A 21,994-nucleotide genomic window follows, 5' to 3' on the forward strand; every position below is an offset into this window, starting at 1 on the left:
GATATAGGAAAGAAAGATAAGAAGACATTTTTAGCTACTAAGAAGATTGTCATTAAGAACATTGTTGCAACATTGCTCCACTAATCAGTGGTCTATACAAGGGGAGATTATACAAAAAACCTTTATTGCAACTATATGAACATTTTTCTTATTCATCAAGTGCCATCCATTAACTGCTGCTATATTGTTATTGTTATTTATTGCTGCTATATTCACTAACTAACTAATATTAATTGCTGCTATATTTAGACTCTATAGATATATTTTTTTATTGATATATTGCTTTTATAAATAAAACTGCCTTTTCATGAACCCATAAATAGAGTGCCTGTCCACTATTTCTATATAATTCTATGGAATTTTAGAGTACATGGTATTTATCAGCACAGCTAAAAAGGGTTATCCCATGAACTGCTCTCCAGTATATTTTTCACTCTTTTTAACTTATTTTTGACATCTCTGCAGCTCTAGCATCCTCACTTTCTGTCAGCTAAAAGGGTTATCCCATGAACTGCTCTCCAGTATATTTTTCACTCTTTTTAACTTCTTTTTGACATCTCTGCAGCTCTAGCAATGTAATGCCACCGACGGGGCGGCCTCTTGTTTGTCTGCCGCGGTCCTCTGCGTCCCACCGTGGAACGCGGAAGACGCACGAACTCCGGGTTGTGACGCGGCGGCTGCATTCCACGGTGGAACGCGGAAGTCGTCCGGACCAATCAGCGATCCCTTCTCACTTCCTGGCCCTATTTAAGGGCACTGATGAGGCAGCATGGCGTGCTGTGATTGTTGTCTGAACGCCTGCTGCCTCACGAACCTGTGTATGGGACTATCACCAACTGGACCCTTCTCATCCCCCTGCTGCCATCTGGAAGACGGACCCGCTCAGTCCTGATACTGGAGTCACCTGGGAGTCTCAGCCATCACACAGCTACTGCCAATCGCAAGTACCCTATCGGTGAGAGAGCACCTCTCCTCTGCCTGCATGCAGGCTGATATAACTGTGTATTAGACTTACTGAGTACCCGCTCTTAACCCTGCCGCAGCCACTGCATTCTAGTGTTTCAACTACCAACCCACCGTCTATGAAGCAATAGTACTGTGTTGAATTGTGTTGTTTTTCCTTTGATCACGTGATGGTAGAATCTCAAACTCACCGTTGAGATTGTGAGTGATGCCTGAGATTCATATCTGATTGATCCTATTACTCCGCAGTTGAGATCCACTATTGTAAAAACTGCAGACGCGACAGTATCACAGCACCCGATAAAGATGGATCCAGCGGAACTCGCTAGACATATGGTTACTTTATCCCAGAGAGTCGAGACCCTATCCACCTCTATGCAGGACCTGCAGGTAGAGAACCAAAGATTGCGTACTTTGGTTAACCAAAACACAGGAGCTGCACCTCCCAGAGAGGGACCTGAACCTAAGGTCTGTGCCCCCGAACCTTTTTCCGGGGATAGGAAAATCTTTCGCCAATTCATGAGTTCGTGTAGACTCATGTTCGACCTACGCCCACGCACTTATTACAATGACCGTATAAAGGTACTCACACTCATCTCCTACCTTAAAGGGGAACCCCGAGCCTGGGCCGAGACCTACTTTGATGAAGAGGATGAGGTCCTAGATTCTTTCCCCAGATTCATGGAGGCCATGGCACTCCTCTATGATGACTCTAGTAAACAATTGACCGCTGAGACTGCCATCAGAGGACTCAAACAAGGCCGACGACCAGTCGAAGATTATACTGCCTCTAGCCGAGTTTGCATACAACAATTCAATGAATTCCTCCACTCAATACTCTCCTTTCTATGCAAACTACGGTTTTCACCCGACCAACCTGCCACCTGATTACTTACCCGGTAACGTTCCTGCAGTTCAGGACTACCTCGAATGTCTAAAAGAAACTTCCCTCGCAATACAAGACAACCTAAAGACAGCGAAAGAGCGACAAAAAAGACATTATGACACTCGACACTCTAGTCCCCCTACATACTGTGTAGGAGACAAGGTGTGGTTGTCTACGAGAAATCTCTGCCTTAACGTGCCCGCTAGGAAACTCTGTCGCCAGTACATCGGCCCATTTCCCATCGAGAAAGTCCTGAATCAAAATGCAGTACGCCTAACTCTTCCTCCCGACTGGAGAATCCATCCCTCCTTCCATGTGTCCTTGCTCAAACCGTACAAACCTAACCGGCTCCCTCTTAGGGCCTCTCCCCCTGCCCCTCCAATTGAGGTCCAGGGTGAGGTTGAGTACGAAGTCGACAAAATACTCGACTCCCGAAAAAGGGGATCATCTATACAGTATCTCATACGATGGAAGGGTTATGCTCCTGCGGATGACTCTTGGGAAGACTCACAGGATGTACATGCTCCTAGGTTGACCCGTTTGTTCCATCGTAGGTATCCTGATCGGCCTACTCCCAGGGGGAACTCCGGAGATGTTCCCTTGAGGGGGGGATACTGTAATGCCACCGACGGGGCGGCCTCTTGTTTGTCTGCCGCGGTCCTCTGCGTCCCACCGTGGAACGCGGAAGACGCACGAACTCCGGGTTGTGACGCGGCGGCTGCGTTCCGCGGTGGAACGCGGAAGTCGTCCGGACCAATCAGCGATCCCTTCTCACTTCCTGGCCCTATTTAAGGGCACTGATGAGGCAGCATGGCGTGCTGTGATTGTTGTCTGAACGCCTGCTGCCTCACGAACCTGTGTATGGGACTATCACCAACCGGACCCTTCTCATCCCCCTGCTGCCATCTGGAAGACGGACCCGCTCAGTCCTGATACTGGAGTCACCTGGGAGTCTCAGCCATCACACAGCTACTGCCAATCGCAAGTACCCTATCGGTGAGAGAGCACCTCTCCTCTGCCTGCATGCAGGCTGATATAACTGTGTATTAGACTTACTGAGTACCTGCTCTTAACCCTGCCGCAGCCACTGCATTCTAGTGTTTCAACTACCAACCCACCGTCTATGAAGCAATAGTACTGTGTTGAATTGTGTTGTTTTTCCTTTGATCACGTGATGGTAGAATCTCAAACTCACCGTTGAGATTGTGAGTGATGCCTGAGATTCATATCTGATTGATCCTATTACTCCGCAGTTGAGATCCACTATTGTAAAAACTGCAGACGCGACAAGCATCCTGACTTTCTGTGGGTGGCAGCAGCTCCTCCCATGCAACCACCCATTACCTGCATCCCTCAGGAGTGCTTTTGCAGTCAGCTCCTAATAACCTCTTCTCCTCTCTTCCTGTCCTGTGTAAAAAATAGTCCCTCACACACAGCCCCAGCGAGTCTACTAATAAATAGCATTATGGTACATACCCCCCCCCCCTTTCCACCCCCAATTTCCTTCTCCTCTGTTAATAGAGATATATAGCCTTATATATCTATGTAATTAGATTAGAAGTATACATTTTGGGGTGGGAAGGAGGTGAAGACTCACAGACTCAAGTTGCAGTTACATTGATCATTATGCCTCTTTATAATTTGGATATGTTTGACTTTGCATGTAAATTATATGCTCTGATGCTCCATTTTTTTCTTTTAGCTCTTAAAAGATTCAGTGTTAAGACTGACTTTCCAGGCAGTGTATCTCTGATGGATACATCCCTTAACGTGAAAGCATGTGGAAGGTAGTTGTCCAATGTTCATATATTATTGTAGCTATATTAGAAATATAGTTAAAAAAAAAACAAAAAAAGGCACACAGGTCGGCACTACTCACTTGTCCATAAGGAGAAGCCTTGAGAAAGTGTTGAGAGACGCGAAACAGCCGTAGGCCGCATGTTGGCTGTCCTATCCATCCCTATGTGCGCTGTATGTGATGGAATGAATGAAAGACAAGCCTTTATCGGATAATGCCACTGGATTTCTTCTCTTTGTTATTACTTATATCTGAATTATAGCTCCAAAAGTTGGTCTACATAGAAGAGAGGGGGCCCCTATTATGATGCCAGGTTTTGCTCATCCAGGACAGAGGGCTATCTCAAACACGATATAAATATGGGTGCGGTAATCTGAAAACCAAGTGGAGATTCTGCATGGTAATAAGCAGTTGTCATAAGGCCCCTCAATAGAGAAGATGAATGTCAGGAAGAAGGCTTTCCTTACTGTCAATTGCTTGCCTGTCAGTGGAGGAGACTGCTACAGTCAGTGGAGGAGACTGCTACAGTATGGGGAGGGATGATCTCTAAAGCCATCTTTCCTCCCCATACAGAATCATTTTTTGCCGGCAGCAGAGTGGGTTTAGAAAGTACAATCTGCTGCCGGCAAACTATGATGAGGTGTCTGAACCAATGATCCTACTACCCGATGAATGAGCATTTCGCTCATTCATCAGGTAATTGGCAGCACTTTATATCAGCAGATTATCGCTAAATAATGTTCTAACATAGTTTTATGGGTTTTTTTCCACATCGTTTGCTATGCGGTAAAACTGACCTGTTACTTTCATTCCTTGGGTCAGTACAATTACAATGATGCAACATAGGTATAGTTTTTCTTGTGTTTAAATTCTGTTTTTGTTTTTAAAACTTTGGGGGGGAAAACTATCTTTTTTATTTATTTTTGTACGGATTTCTGTGAGGATTCATTTTTGGTGGGATGATCTGTACTTTCTGGTGTTTATAACTTTTTCATCAATTTTTATTAAATTTTTTTGTGGGAGGTGAAGCGACTAAAAACCGGTAAATTTTTTATTTTTTTCCATTTCACTGTTTGTCGTAAAGGATAAATATTTTTATATTTTAATAGTATGGGCATTTTTTGTACTTTTTTAAATTGTTTATGTATTTTTATTTTTATTTCGGGCAAAAGGGAGTGATTAGAATTTTTATATATTTTTTTTAAACTTTATTTTTTTTTTTACACTTTTTTGTAGTTCACATAAGGAACTATTACTTTTTTTATAATTTTTTTTAATATTGCTTTTCTTAAGGAATTGTTGCAGAGGAACCTGTAGAGGACACTAATATGTAATATGCTCTTCACATTAAAAAGACAATAAAACTATGAATTGTTTATGGGAAAAAAAATCTTACTGACACCAAGATATGCAGATGCCCATATGAGAAAAATGAAAGGGGTTTTGTAACCTCAACAAGTGGAATTTATTAGTTAAAGGAAGTTAATACAAGGCACTTACTAATATATTGTGATTGTCCATATTGTCTGCTTTGCTGGCTGGATCAGTTTTTCCATCAAATTATACACTGCTCATTTCCATGGTTACGACCACCCTGTAATCCATCAGTGGTGGTCGTACTTGCATACTATAGGAAAAAAATGCAGTTTTTTCTGGTGACCAGGACCAGCTCACATAGGCTACTGCTTTTTTTACAGTATGCAAGCATGGCCACCGCTGATAGACTCCCCTGCATAACGGAAAAGGGACAGATCCGTTATGCAGCCCATAGACTTCTATTTTGATGGAATGAATAACGGAATACCTCTAAAGGCATTCCGTTATGCATTCCATCATAGAATTGCGTTATGGTCAATGGTAACGAAATCCATAACACAATTCTGCTTTTACTAGTGAATGTATTTGCAAAAGAATTTCATAAGCAGAAGTTTGCTCATCTCTAGTCATAACCATGGAAATGAGCAGTGTATAATGTGATGGAAAATTAATACAGCCAGCAAAGGATGCAATATGGAGAATAACAATACATTAGTAAGTGCCTTGTATTAAATTTCTCTACATAATAAATGCTATTTGCTGAAGTGACAAACCCCCTTTAAGATAAAATTACAAATGGATTGAAAGGTTGAATAATAAAAAAAAGCATACAAATAGATATCTAGCTATGTCTTATGGTTGCATAAAAAATCCAAACAATATCTCAATAATTGATGAATGCATGCACATTGTATTTATGAGACTACTAGCTGAAGGACTTCGCTCGGGTATATTTAATATATTTCATTTAATGTTTGTGTGTGTCGTTAAAAGATATATCGATAGTATCCACTACAACAGTGACATCTACAGCACCCCACTTCCTTGACAGTGACCTTCACAGCCCCCCACCCCTTAACACTGACCCCCCTCAGTGCCCCGTCTCCTTAAAATGGGACCTCCACAGCAGCCCACCCCCTTAACTTTGACTTTTAAAGCAGCCTGCCCCTTTAATAGAGAGTTCCACAGCACCCCACACCCTTGACAGTGACCTCCACAGGGGCCCGACCCTTTTACAGTGAGCTCTACAGCACCCTCCCCTTAACACTGACCATAGGATACAGTCCCCTTAACTGACTTCCACCATTCCCGGCCCTCTTAACAGAGACCTCCACAGCAACTGCCCCTTAACAGTGACTGCCACAATACCCCGCTCCCTTAACAGTGACCTCAAAGTACCCCACTGCGTTAACAGTGACCTCACAGTACCCCGCTGCTTTAATAGTGGCCTCCACAGTCCCCTCCTCTGTTACCAGTGACCTCCACAGCGGACTGCCCCCTTAACAGTAACATCCACAGCGCCCTCCCCTTTAACAGTGACCTCCACAGCGGCCGCCCCTTTATTAGTGAACTCCACAGTACCCTGTCCCGTTAAAATTGATTTCCACAATAACCTGCCCCTTTACCAGTGACCTCCACAGAGCTCCGTTCCCTTAAAATGTGACTTCCACAACACCCCACCCCCTTAACAGAGACTTCTACAGCACCCCGCCCCTTAACACTCATCTCCTTAGAGGACCGTCCCCTTAACTGTGACCTCCACCGTTCCCTGCCCTTTAACAGTGACCTCCACAGCATCCCGCCCCCTTAACAGTTTTCTCCACAGTGGCCACCCCTTTATTAGTGACCTCCACAGTACCCCATCTCTTTAACAGTGATATCCACAACAACCCGCTCCCTTAACAGTGGCCTCTACAGCAATCTGCCCCTTAACACTGACCTCCATAGCGGACCGTCCCCTTAACTGTGACCATGACAGCAGCCTGCCCCTAGGGTAGCCAGAGGTTCCGTTTTAGGCCGGACAGTCCAGCTTTCAGACTCCGTATCTCGCAGGGATGTCCTTTTGAGCAGATCACTCTCAGACAGCAGCACTGTTGGATCGGGGGCGTGGCTTAGAGGGACCTGGGTGCGGGAGTTTTTAAGTCCATCTTTTGACTGGCCACCCTACCTGCCCCCTGAACTGTGACCTCCACAGCACTCCACTCCCTTAACAGTGTCATCCTCAGCCCCCTGCCCCTTTAAAGCTGACCTGTAGCAGTGAAGAAAAATGGCTGGGTTGTTATGGAAACCTGGTGTAAAACTCTGTGTATGTGGAGACTAAGGACCTGCAAGCTTTTATTGGCTGTGACCATGTGTATGTGTATGTGTCCTTTAAAGTGAAAGTTTTTGTTGTGATGCTAGTTGCATTGAAGCAACGGGGGCGAAGGGCCCCTTTTTAATGATGGTGGATGGTATCCAGGGTAGGAAAGCCAGAGTGGTGTAGGGGGGCCTAATGTCCCTTAGTGGTGTAGGACTTGTCACAGTGCTCCTACATGGATATCAGGTAAGTCCAAGCATGTCCATCCGCTGCATAAAAAGGGGTAGTTAGTTGGTTAGTGGGATGAAGAAATAAATTAAGTCCAGACCTTGTGATGAACTTGATAACAGCTTTACTTGAATAAACTTTCATCAGGCAACAATCTTCCAATTTTATCTTGGTCACCAGCATGCTTTGGCATAAATTCTGGCAGGCATAATCACTCGGCTTTGCTACATCAGTTACTCTCCGGCTCTGCTGTGCTGTCAGGATTAAATAGGAACTTTTCCTTTGCTGTATGCTGCAACTTAACTTTGTCATCTGGTCTGTCTCTAGCTTTTTTATCCAGGGAGCTTTTTCCTACTGGCTTCTTAGGCTTCAGGCTTTGGCCTCTGTGTCCAGCAAAGCTGAAGGTGCTCTGCTGGCTGGAACACAGCATTCCCCCAGCAGAGGGGAAGCTAGACATGACCTCTCCCCTAGAAGGGGTAAGCTAGACTGACTCTTACACTAACTAAACTCCTCCCCAGAAGGAAGGAAGAGAATGAAAAGAAGGTTCCATCCTCGGTCCCTATAGCTCTAACATTGTTGCTGCCATCTGCTGGTGAACCAGGCACATTACATATAAATTGCTGCATGGAAAAGAACATGCACATTATACAGGAGCTGGGAATGAATACATAGGATGACATCATATTAGCCATAAGATATGGTGAAGAGGTGTAAAAGGTACTAATGCACCTCTGGGGAAGAGAAAGACCTGCAGGCTTCTATTGACTAATATAGGTCATATGATGTGCCATATTTGCATTTTTGGGGAATATCTCAGGAACAATACGTGCTAGAGAGCTGAGACCTGGCGTACAACCCTCCCGGACACCTGATGTACCTGTGTGCCAATTTTCGTGATTGTAAATCCGACGGTGCAGATTCTTTTAGCGGACAAACATACACACATACACTCAGCTTTATATATTAGATTTGTACTGTATGTAACCATCATGTGCATTATGTAGATTTATGTATTTTTTTATTTATACATTTTATATTTATTTGTGTTTTTGATCTGCGTGTTATAGTAATTTATGAGAGGCAATCAATAACTCATAATTTACAGCATAAGGCTACATTCACACGACCGTATAAACAAGTCCGCATCCGTTCTGCAATTCATTTCACTGGGAGCGCAAAAGATGTAGACAGCACAAAGTGTGTTGTCCGCATTCGTAGTTCTGTTCCGCAGCCCCGTAAAAAGGATAGAGCATGTCCTATTCTTTTCCGCAATTGTGGACAAGAATAGGCATTTTCTATGGTAGCGGCGGCCATATGCGGTTCGCAAATTGCAGAATGCATATGGACTGGTATCTCTGTTTTGCAGATCCGCAAAACACTGCGGTCTTGTGATTGTAGCCTAAAGAAGTCTGATGAGACCGTTTTATTGCCATTTTTGCATTATAAGAGTTATGGACTGTTGAGTTCAACTAGGGCACTCGACTCCTTTCACATTATGGTACATCACAGATGAGCCAACGACATACTTAATATTCTTCATGTTATCCTCTGTATTTCAGTTATTCGTATGGGAAGCCAGTTTCAGGTTCTATTTCAGTCATTGTCTGTAAAAGAGGCATAGAAGCATTATATATGAATCTCCGTGACAAAGACATTAAAGATGTGAACGATTGCCAACAGATAATGGGAGTGCATGTAAGTTGGAATAAAATAAATAAAATCTAACCCCACTGGCAGACAAACATTTTAATACTTGTATTATGCATTCAACACTCTGACCCCTCCCCAAGTTTTGTAGACCACCACAGGCTGAAGACCATCCTCAGAGAAGATAGAAAAAGTAGGCTAAGCAAGTGTTCTATTCTCTCTTTTGACATCTATGGGAGTTAGAACAGTAATGTGAGTACAAGTGAATGGGCCCTCTCATCTATCCCCAACTATCAAAATATCAGACATTAAGATTCCAACAAAGTCAACTCTAGTATTTGAGCATCCCATATTCATCTCGAAACAAATCTCAATTTTAACTTGTTACTCCCTCTGTTAAAAAGGACTATTACCCCTCCATTTTGGCCTGTGCCTTTGTATACCCTTTTCTTAATATTTGTTTGTTTCCTTGCCAGACGGATGCCAAAGGGTGTTTATCAAGGGAGATTGACCTTACTTCTTTGAATATCTCAAAACTAAGTCCACATGAGGTTTTACATGTCATGATTTCACTGACAGATGACGTTTCAGGTGAGTTGTGCTGTGTATAAGCAATTGCTGTCTTTGAAATATCATGGCGAACACCAACTTCAGGCAATGAACACCTTCAGGGCAATTTTGTTTTTATGATTATATTTATATTACTCATTTGGGGCTAAACATTATTCTTTCAGGTGGTCTTTATACAAAAAAAGAAAAATTATGTCAAATTTTAGATACAGGGACTGAAAAAAAAAAATCAGTCTTGCTCCTGATAGTTGTCTTACAGTCAGATACAGGTTTGCGTGAAGAAAAATGCAGTGACATTCACAGAGACATGAAGATACACATCTCTTGGCCAAGGCAGCCAATCACTGAGTTAGACCACTGAGGACATCAATTGGCTGCAGCAGTCACGTGCCGTATACCGACACATCACTGCTGCAATTTGTACAGGCATTTGGAGTGTTAGTTCAGTGACAGTTATCTCAAAAATCCCCTTTAAAGCAGCACAGAGGTAGAATTAATTAGATTTTTTGTATTTTTTTTAATGTGTTTCTATAGTTTGTGTTCTTTTATTGTTGAAGGAAATTTCTGTCGACTATTACTGTCTCCAGGCAGAGGCAAACTATCCCTAAAGAACAGAGAATGCTGAAATAAGAGCCTTCTCTATGTGTTTTGGGTTGCTATCCTGCCTTATGGACTCCAGTAATACTATAGAGTTGTGATCTGCCATTAAATCCTCTGCCTTCTAATGTTAATGAGATGACTCTGTTGACTCAGTCCTAGGCTATAGTGTAAATAAAGCTGCAGAAAATTCAGAGAAGAAACAAGACACATATTGATGCTAAGAAATATTAGAAGAAAATGACTGAATTGCAGTATAAATATTTAATATGCATATCTGTACGGAATAAATCAAGGCAACTGGACGTACTGTAGATTTCTTGAAAACATTTCACTCGTTCTTCCAACGAGCTTTCTCAATTCTGAGTGATTGTACAAAAATTCTGGGAATAAATATGTAACTGAATCCACATCTGGTAATTATACCCAGCATGGGGTCAGAGGTCATTATAACCAGCATGGGGTCAAAGATGTTGATTCCATTATCCTAATTGGAGTCAGTAGGTGATGATGACCTCCCAGAAAATGGTGTCAAGAAAGCATTGTATGTGGCAGACAATAGATGTCTACCCCCCCCCCCCTTCTATTCAAGCTTGGCTTCTCTATTTTTACGTAGATAACCTCCTTCACATCTCGTTTGTACCCCCTTACACAAAACAAGGTACAAACGAGGTGTGAATGAGGCCATCTACATAAAAATGGAGAAGCCAAGCTTGAATAGAGGCAGGGGGGGTTAGACATCTATTGTCTGCCACATACAATGCTGTCTTGACACCTGTTCTGGGAGGTCATTATCACCTACTGACTCCAATTAGGATAATGGAATCAACACCTCTGACCCCATGCTGGGTATAATGACCTCTGACGCCATGCTGGGTATAATTACCAGATGTTGATTCAGTTACATATTCATTCCCAAAGAATTCTTGTACAGTCACTCAGAATTGAGAAAGCTCGTTGGAAGAACGAGTGAAACGTTTTCAAGAAATCTACAGTACGTCCAGTTGCCTTGATTTATTCTTTACAGATATACCATGACCTGGATAAATGAGAACCTTCACAGACATATTTAATATGCAGGAAATTCTCATTACTAATATTTGCAAGCATGGTTGTACTAAGCTCATCATAATTTACCTTATCTTGAATTTATTTTTATTTTTTAAAACACAGAGGTAACATCACACAGCACTAAACCAAATATAAAGCAACTTGCAACCAACCCCTTGAAATGAATCTGTCAGCTCCAAAACATCCTCCAAGCTAGAGTAAGAGGTGTACAGTGTAAGTGACGCCGAGTTTGTTTATGTCATTTTTATCTTCATACTCACTTGCATTCTGACTCTGTGCTCTGACAAAACAACATTAAAATGCACTGAGAGGACTCCCAGGCTCACGCACATAAGGGAGAAGACTCATAGAGGAGGAGTCCTCCCAATGCATTTTACTGCTGGTTTGTTGGAGCACAGAGTTGGAATGCAAGGTTGTATGAAGATAAAAATTGCATTGCAAGACCCACAGCAATTCCAAAAACAATGCCGGCACATAAATGAGTCCAGCAGGAAGGGTGTTTGATGTCAGATTTTGACCAGATCTACTGTAGAATATCCACTGTGGACGCTTCAATGTATCTGCACCCTTGCTTTTTTTAGTTACCCAATCTCTGTAGGTTAGGCGATGACACCTCTGATAAACATGTGCCTTATTTATCATACCATTATTCATCCAGCTTCTGAATCTTTACTTAAAAAATAAAAATTAAAGAAAGAAAAAACACTCACACTGCTCATATTGGTTCTGTAAATGATTATTACAATGTATCGCTGTCAATTTCATCATTGGGGTGCAATGAAAGTGCAAGTACTATAAGTCGATTATGAATTACATGATGCCCTGCTCAAAATCTCATTTTAATAATCCTAATTTGCTCTACATGTCCATTCACAGGCCACACTGAAAAAACAGAAGGTTTTGCCTTAATTGCAGCAAATCTACAAATGAAGTTTGAGGATATTCCTCAGTTCTACCAAAAAGGAATTCCATTCACTGCCAAGGTGATGAGATAAGTATAGGCGACACTGTTTATTGTTTTTGGTTTGTTTTTTATAGATGGCCCTGGACAAAAAACAAAGTAAAGTTGTCTATACAAAATTGTGATGCGCTATTAGGCATCATGCACAAGACACGGAGTCTGTGCTGCCATGCAATAGCTTGTTGGGTACCATATATACATACAGCACTATTCTCTGCTAGGAGCATGGCCTTTAAGAGAGAAAACTCCATACATTAAGGCTTCCAATCAATCACGCCACCATTTTTTCATGTCAGATTTGCACCTAACAAAAAGATCTGTATGAGATTGTATGAAATCATAGACATACAGTACAAGTTTCATGAATTTTTTTATACATGTTCTATTATAGCTCCATACAGAACTGAACAGTAATTCAGCCTTCTTACTTCAAAGGCTGAATATGTAACTGCAAATACCTGAAAACTTTTAAAATAACACCAGGATTCATTTAATTTAGATTTAATAGTAAATAGTTAATGGAGGCATCTACGATTTTTTTCTAGGGTAATAAAGGGGTTCATAGTTAAATACTTAATTGTTTAGGGTAGTGGAGGGGTTTCATGTTAAGATTCGATTCCTTGAGGTCTAGAAAGGCAAATGAGTTCATACTCCAATCATAAAGTGGTCTAGGGCAGTGAAATAGTTAATGATTCAATCCCTAATAGTCTAGGACAGTGAAGGAGACGACTGTAAAATCCCTCGGGGTCTAGGCCAGTGAAGGAGACAACTGTAACATCCCTAGTGGTCTAGGGCAGTGAAGAAGATGACTGTAAAATCCCTAGTGGTCTAGGGCAGTGAAGGAGATACTGTCGTTATAAAATGTCTTGTGATATAGGGATTAAATGCTTGATTTTTAGTGGCTATTCAGCAACAGGTCTGACTCTGCACCTCATGTATAAAAGGGAACCTGTCACCGGGATTTTGGGTTCAGAGCTGAGGACATGGCTTGCTAGATGGCCGCTAGCACATCCGCAATACCCAGTCCCCATAGCGCTGTGTGCTTTTATTGTGTAAAAAAAAACTATTTGATACATATGCAAATTAACCTGAGATGAGTCCTGTACCTGAGATTAGTCAGGGACAGGACTCATCTCGGGTTAATTTGCATATGTATCAAATCGTTTTTTTACACAATAAAAGCACACAGAGCTATGGGGACTGGATATTGCGGATGTGCTAGCGGCCATCTAGCAATCCATGTCCTCAGCTCTATATACAAAATCCTGGTGACAGGTTCCCTTTAATCTTACAGATTAGTTCATGGCAAGGGACATAAAGGGACGCGAGGTACTGATTTAGTAGCCGCACAGTTCACTCTGTTGTCAGAGATAGCAGATATACATAATATACATGGATGTTTCCTCCAACAACTGGAAGTGACAGTGAAATGGGTTAATGGGGTGTTTCATTCCTTTACTGTCTGGTAAATTGCTAACAATAAAATTAAGCCTCTAAAATGGGCTTTTAGGGGAATATTAACTATTTAGGTATGTCTTGTATAAGGAACGATCCAGGGAGCATAAGATGGATAAACGGGAACCAGCGGGCAGGACCGGAGTGGCAGAATGACTTTTTCATTAGGTCATACATGCTACGGAGCATAACTAAATAGTCAACATTCACAGAAAACCCCTTTAAGGCAAGCCATCCAAAAAAATTCTAATTTGGAAGATGAAGAAACTATTAGTAGAATATGTGTTTGTTCTTCTACAGCTGAAAGTCTTAGAAAAACAGCAGCCCAAGGTGAATGAAACGGTCTACTTGGTATTGGGGTTTGAAGAGGAAGATTTGAACATGACATCGGTTACAAATGAAGATGGAATTGCAGTTTTCCCTGTGGACACCTCAACGTGGGATGACATGGTGTCCGTGCGAGTAAGTCTTCCTATGCACTATGTACACAACTCCATACAGAAACTTAATGAATTGCGTTATCTTCTTGGCGTGCTACGGTATAAGCTGACAGAACGTTCTTTTTGTGCAGGACACCATTCCTTTCTATATGGGTCATGGGTTGACTTCCAAAACCCTGGTTTGCTATACAGTATTTTAGGACCCGTAGGTTATTCCTGCAGAGGTTATCTCTACTCATTATACTGGACTGGACTCATGCACTGAAAGTGCCTGGGAGCAGCCATATGGCCTGCCTATATAATATGTACCTCCTCGGGAGCTAGGAAGTCTGCCTTTGTCATGGAACAAGCTGTAGCTCTGTGACAGCTAAGAGTAAAAAGTACCTGTCACAAATTAAGAAGAATATGCAGTGTCCCCTCTCCCTATCAGAAGCGTACGTGATAGATCTTTACCCATTTAGCCTCATGCACACAAATGTGTATTTTAGCTGCCTGAATACTGTGGATGCTGGTTGTGTGCATCCCGCCACTTTCTTTCTGTAGAAATGTCATACCCTTGTCCACAAAAAGGACAAGAATAGCATATTCTATTTTTTATTCTTTACAAAGGCTGCACAGACAGATACGCACAGCACACAATGCTACGGCGCTGCCCTTCCCATAGCTGCCAACTATCCTGAATTTGCCGGGACTGTCCGTTGGTTTTCATGTTCCTCTGTATATCTTTGTTTTGTGTTGAAGATATAGGGGGTCATTTATTATCCTGAAATACACCTCTATATTGCGCGGCAATCTGCAACTTTTCCTCGCTCACGCCAGGTCTAAAAAAAGGGGCATGGCTTGTGCTTGGAAGGGGCGGGGCTAGCAGGCCCATCGGATTCATCATTTTCTATGCCAGTTTTAGGCGTAGAAAATAGTCTGAATGTAAGACAGCAAGGAAGCTGGCTTACATTTAAACTGGCGCTGAAGGCCGGCGCCTCTTCATAACTTCGGCGGATCCACCACCAGATATAGGGGTTATTAAAATGCCTGTCTTAATAAATGACCCCCATAATGTGTTTTTTCCCAATTCCACTGTATGCCATATTAAATGGTGGCATTAGAAAGTACAACTTGTCCCTCAAAAGCCCTCCTATGGATAAGTGAACGGAAAAAAAAAAAAAAGTTATAACTCAAAGACTATAGGGAAGAAAAATGAAAACGCAAAAACGAAAAAAAAAAACTCCGGTATTCAAGGGGTTGGGCTTCCAGTTAGTAACTGAAACTTTGCCCGCCTACAGCTGCTAATAGTCGCACAAATTTCAAAAGTAATGCCTATGTTAGCCCCCACATTTGGAAAGCCATTGCCCACTGAGGATAGGGTGGATTTCCACTGCTTTCAGTATCCAAAGCTCTCTTTATTAAATCAGTAACTTATGTTATAGATCGACACTCCACTATTGGAATCACTCTGAGAGACAATTTATTCATAAGCTGCATACATATTAACACATACTGGTAAAAAATCTATATAAACTAAAAACATGCTTAAAAACTAAAAGCTAAAAATAGCCACTAAATCCGCAAGAGTCGCAATAAGAGGGACACAATTATTAATCAGTAAATTAAAACAGATCCCAAAATATCCCTGCAGTTCATTCAATAGTCAGGAAATATCTTGCATGATGGTAGTTCATATCTTAGGTATCTCTCAATTTATATGGTCATCAGCGGTATCTCCCACATCAAGGTATTGCCACAGCTTTATGTTGACAGGTATCACCTGTTGTATTCTTTTTATGCTGCTTAATGTCCCGTTATTGTGCACACAAATGTTGTTTTTTTGTTTTTATTTTAATGCTGGGTAGACAATGATTCCTTCTATTAAATAGGAGTTAGTTGTACATTAGTTATATCCACTGAGAATATAGGATCCCTTATCACGTATTGTGGATTATGTTTTTATTGCTAGTCATATATATGCGGATACAAAGAAACATTAAGGTGATATCTCACACACACCTTTTTTGCACCCTTGTACCAGAATATATGCTTTTAAGCAGTGGTGTAGCTAGAAATGACTGGGCCCCACAGCAAATTTTCATGCCGCCCCCATTCCTGTGGCTAGTAAAGATCGCTCTCTCGGACCAGGCCCGGCAGCTGTTCCATTTGTTTCCTACACTGTCTATACTGTCACTGTATATCATTTCATTGTGTAATACTGTTGAGGGGGCCCTGACAAAATCTTTTAGTCGTCCTCCTCCTGGATGGGCCCCTTCTGGGTCAGGACCCCAAAGCAGCTGCTTCCCCAGCTTCTCCTTTAGCTACGCCCCTGCTTATAAGGAGAAAAATAGGGTTACCACTCTAATATTGCAATATATATATATATATAAGAAGAACGATATACTGGACTTTTGGATAAAACACCTTTGCCTACAGTGAACACCAGAATGGGTTCCATTCCAAGTTTTACTACAATCCCAATATCCCATGAATCCATATCGTATTTAAAGCTGCCATGGAAGACATAGGGGCTTGACCACTGAGGAATGAACAGTGCAAATGTTCCGAAACGCGTCTGGCATTTTATTGTTCCCTATATATGGACGTCAGAAGATGGATCTCTATCCATAATCAAATCTATCAACATATGGAGCGCTCCAAGACTGTCCTGATTTGAAGCTGAAAGACGGACTTCTGGCTTCCACATACCCCGCGGCACGCTGACTGTGCTTCTCTTAAACACACAAGGTGCCTCTTTTAAAAACACAAGCAGAGTCTATCACATACAGGTGGGGAGACTCGGAGGTAAGATCGCAGTGCCCAAAGACCATGTGGGACGCCATGGCAGGCACTAGACCTCGATCCCTGAACAACAGAACTGTGAGTAAGGACATCAAATTCTTCTGGGATTTGCGTCCCCTCCTATCCCTTGGTTGAACTTGATGGACGTTTGTCTTTTTTCGACCGTATTAACTATGTAACTATGTAAATGAACTCGTGCACATACTGTAGGGAAGCAAACAATATACCTATTTTAATCTTTGAACAGATTATTGAAGTGGGATAGTAACCATTAACCTTTGAATGGACACATATTTGAATTCTATATGTGAGTATACATGGGAATAATCCACAATACGTGATAAGGGAACCCTATATTCTCAGTGGATATAACTAATGTACAACTAACTCCTATTTAATAGAAGGACGCATTATTGTCTACCCAGCGTTAAAATAAAAACAAAAAGACAACATTTGTGTGCACAATAACCAGACATTAAGCAGCATAAAAAGAATACAACAGGTGATACCTGTCAACATAAAGCTGTGGCAATACCTTGATGTGGGAGATACCGCTGATGACCGTATAAATTGAGAGATACCTAAGATATGAACTACCATCATGCAAGATATTTCCTGAATACTGAATGAACTGCAGGGATATTTTGGAATCTGTTTTAATTTGCTGATTAATAATTGTGTCCGTCTTATTACGACTCTTGCGGATTTAGTGCCTATTTTTAGCTTTTAGTTTTTAAGCACGTTTTAAGTTTATATATATTTTTACCAGTATGTGTTAATATGTACCCAGCTTATGAATAAATTGTCTCTCAGAGTGATTCAAATAGTGGAGTGCCGATCTCTTCCCTTTTTCATAAAAAATTTACGTAGTGATAGGTTGAGTCACTGAGATCAGTGCACCTATTCCATACAGTATACAGGTGAGCCACCCTACTGTGATATACTGTAACTTATGTTATAGGCTTAAAGGGGTTGTCCGAGTTATGGAAAAAAAGATATAGCACTGTAAGTCTGATGGTCAGATATATATAGCTAAGCTAAGCAAGTTTTAGGCAAAAAAAAATCTATTTCCTCATTTCCCTGGTTCTTTTCTGGCCCTTTGTTTACTTGCAATAAAAACAATCTCTGCCCCTCCCCCTGCTCTGCTAAGGGAGTGAATACAAGAGCTGCCCTGAGTGACATGTCTGCCTGCTGGGAGACTCAGCAGCATGTTGTATGTGTAGAACTACAAGTCCCAGCTGTATAATGACACTGCTAAGGGAGTGAATACAAGAGCTGCCCTGAGTGACATGTCTGCCTGCTGGGAGACTCAGCAGCATGTTGTATGTGTAGAACTACAAGTCCCAGCTGTATAATGACACTGCTAAGGGAGTGAATACAAGAGCTGCCCTGAGTGACATGTCTGCCTGCTGGGAGACTCAGCAGCATGTTGTATGTGTAGAACTACAAGTCCCAGCTGTATAATGACACTGCTAAGGGAGTGAATACAAGAGCTGCCCTGAGTGACATGTCTGCCTGCTGGGAGACTCTGCAGCATGTTGTATGTGTAGGACTACAAGTCCCAGCTGTATAATGACACTGCTAAGGGAGTGAATACAAGAGCTGCCCTGAGTGACATGTCTGCCTGCTGGGAGACTCTGCAGCATGTTGTATGTGTAGGACTACAAGTCCCAGCTGTATAATGACACTGCTAAGGGAGTGAATACAAGTGCTGCCCTGAGTGACAGGTCTGCCTGCTGGGAGACTCAGCAGCATGTTGTATGTGTAGAACTACAAGTTCCAGCTGTATAATGACACTGCTAAGGGAGTGAATACAAGTGCTGCCCTGAGTGACCTGTCTGCCTGCTGGGAGACTCAGCAGCATGTTGCATGTGTAGAACTACAAGTTCCAGCTGTATAATGACACTGCTAAGGCAGTGAATACAAGAGCTTCCCTGGGTGACATGTCTGCCTGCTGGGAGACTCAGCAGCATGTTGTATGTGTAGAACTACAAGTTCCAGCTGTATAATGACACTGCTAAGGGAGTGAATACAAGAGCTGCCCTGAGTGACCTGTCTGCCTGTTGGGAGACTCAGCAGCATGTTGTATGTGTAGGACTACAAGTCCTAGCTGTACAATGACACTGCTAAGGGAGTGAATACAAGAGCTGCCCTGAGTGACCTGTCTGCCTGTTGGGAGACTCAGCAGCATGTTGTATGTGTAGGACTACAAGTCCTAGCTGTACAATGACACTGCTAAGGGAGTGAATACAAGAGCTGCCCTGAGTGACCTGTCTGCCTGTTGGGAGACTCAGCAGCATGTTGTATGTGTAGGACTACAAGTCCTAGCTGTACAATGACACTGCTAATACACACAGGATCTTCCCCCTACCTGCAATGCTTTGCAGAACTTCTCTTTCAGGTCTGTGCCCAGCATTTGTCTCCTCACTGCCTACAGCTACACAGTAAACACTTTAGCCCTGAGTCTGTGCAGCTGAAGGGGTTAAGAATCCTGGGAGAGAGCAAAAGGCAGCAGCCGGTGTTCTAACAAAAATCCTTACTTCGTGAAAAGACCTTACCCCTCGTGACTTCGGGGTGTGTGTGCCTCAGCGCAAGCGCACTACCACAGCACGGGTAAGATAAAATTACATGGAGCGCTGACTCACGGACACCGCGCCTGTGCCGTCAGGGGTAAGGAGATCTGACAGTCTTTTCTCCTTACCCTCAGACTGCGCACGCGCGGATTGTGAAATCTCCTTACCCTCACGAGGGTTAGGGTTATGCCCCCCAATATGCTGCATCCACCCCCCACCCTCAGGATTGCTGGGAGCAAAAGGAGATTTCACAATCCGCGAGTGCGCAGTGTTGAGGGTAAGGAGAAAAGACCGTCAGATCTCCTTACCCCTGACGGCGCACGCGCGGTGTCCGTGAGTCAGCGATTCGTGTAATTTTATCTTACCCGTGCCCTGGTAGTGCGCTTCCACTGAGGCTCAAAGCCCGGAGGTTGCGGCGCACACCCCTGGAAGTCACGAGGGGTAAGGTCTTTTCACAAAGTTATCAAATACAGGGGGCTGAAGAGAACTGTAGAAGGGACAGTGGTAAGTCCTTATACCCTCACTGTTGTAGTAACCTATGCTTTGTACCACTCTTTCCAGATGTCCCACCCTTGTAATAACCTATATAATCCACTGCAGCAGTAGTCTAATCCACCCATCACATTTGCAAAAATCGGTAACCAGAGAGAAGCCTGCATCAAAATTGCACAGCAGTAAATTCATATACATAAAATATTGAAATATAAAATATAGGCAATGTCTATCTGTTCTCATACATGGGAAAATAATGATTATCTACATGCTTATCTGAAACAACACTTTTCTATGGCTCTTACATTTTTATGTGGCCTTTTTTTTATAAAGAATCTGATGCTCCATTTTTGTACGGATATAGCAGGGTTAACACAAATGCTTTATGAGACATGTTATTTAAAATAAATGCAACTAAATGCGTTAAGCAATTGCTTTTCAACGGTTTTTGTTTCAAGATAAAGGGATGAGTTAAGAAATTTGAGTTAAAATTTAGTGCGTTACCCCTGCTACATCTGTAGCAGTCCATCTCCAATCATCTCAGTATCATATTTTCCCCTACAGTAACCAGTCTATCGCCTTGGTCCATGTCCGTTCTCTCCTTTTGTGTATTGACAGATAAATACTTTTTCTATCAAAGTTCTTAATAACTAATAAAATCATTGCAAACTCCCTTCTCCCCTGTCCAGGGAACTTTGTCACTAGAAGATAACGAAGAAAATATTTCCATAATTACTCATGCTTTTGTTTGGCTGCATCCTCTCTACTCTGAAAGCAACAGTTACCTGAAGGTAGAAGCTAAGACCACTGACTTGTCTTGTGACTCTTATGACTATCTGACTGTGGAGTACTTTATCAACACATCAGAGCTGGATCCTGCAGATAGCCAACTCCATTTCTTCTACCTTGTGAGTATTTAGGGGTCAACACTGCAAAACATAGAACAGTGAATTCACCCTGCTCCAAAACCTTAAAGGATAGACCTTTGGGATCATCTTTTATTATTCCATTTTACGCATTTTGGCCTAAAAATTATAATTATTTTTCTTATTAGAAATTTTCACAATTTTTTTCCCTACAGGACTAAATTTCAGCCTTCACGTTGTTCTGCAAACTATATATAGCCCTTTTTCTGAAGTCCTGGCAGCTCATAAACTCTCACTGAAGCTATATTCATATCAGTTCGATACAAATTTTAAGTATAATGAGTGTTTATGAGCCGTCAGAGATAAAGGTTATACAGAGATAAAGGTTATACATCCAGCCATAAGAACAGCAACACAACGGGACTCAATGTAAGACTAAAAACAAGATGCTTTGAAACTAGATTTGTCCCTGGAAGACAAAAACTGCTGAAAATATAAAAAAAAAAGACCAATTAATCTTTATTAAAACTAATCATAACAATTTTTCATTTCTTATATAGCTTTCACTTTAAGTACATTTGTAGACTAGCTGACTTTCTGCTATACTGAATCCTCTCAGAGAACTTCTCTGACATCTGGATGTGTAGCCCTTATCTCTGAACTGCTCATATATGCTGGTTATTGCTCAGTCCTTATCAAACTGGTAAGAATCAAGTTATGAGTGATTATGAGCTGCCAGAAGTTCAGAGATAAGGCTTATACTTCCAGGCATCAGAGCAGGGCTCTGGCGGGATACACTGTGAGGTAGAGAGCCTGCTGGTCTGCAAATGCATAGAAAGTGAATGCTGTATAGGAAAAGCTTTTAAAAACTTTTCATAAAGACCAAATGAAAAACAGCGATCTTTAGCCCAAAATGAGAAAAATGCAATAATAATATTAATTTAAAAAATGCCCTCAAAGATGTCCATAGCATTTGATGGAGAGGTGATGACTTGTGTTCAGTTACACTCTAGAAAAATAAGTACTTGAGTCAGCCCAAAGGCCCACCTG

At 42.0% G+C, this 21,994-nt stretch overlaps 1 protein-coding gene across 1 annotated transcript in view; it reads left to right on the forward strand.

The window, feature by feature from the left end:
- LOC122942213 (alpha-2-macroglobulin-like protein 1) overlaps positions 1-21,994 on the forward strand; it is a 132,790-nt gene that overhangs the window by 18,376 nt on the left and 92,420 nt on the right. Inside the window, 7 exon segments of the mRNA XM_044299713.1 lie at positions 2,678-2,845; positions 3,552-3,636; positions 9,048-9,183; positions 9,612-9,726; positions 12,250-12,356; positions 14,090-14,251; positions 20,768-20,986. Coding sequence (XP_044155648.1) covers positions 2,678-2,845; positions 3,552-3,636; positions 9,048-9,183; positions 9,612-9,726; positions 12,250-12,356; positions 14,090-14,251; positions 20,768-20,986 — 992 coding nt within the window.

This window comes from Bufo gargarizans, chromosome 6, assembly GCF_014858855.1.
Source record: "Bufo gargarizans isolate SCDJY-AF-19 chromosome 6, ASM1485885v1, whole genome shotgun sequence".
Classification (NCBI taxonomy): domain Eukaryota; kingdom Metazoa; phylum Chordata; class Amphibia; order Anura; family Bufonidae; genus Bufo; species Bufo gargarizans.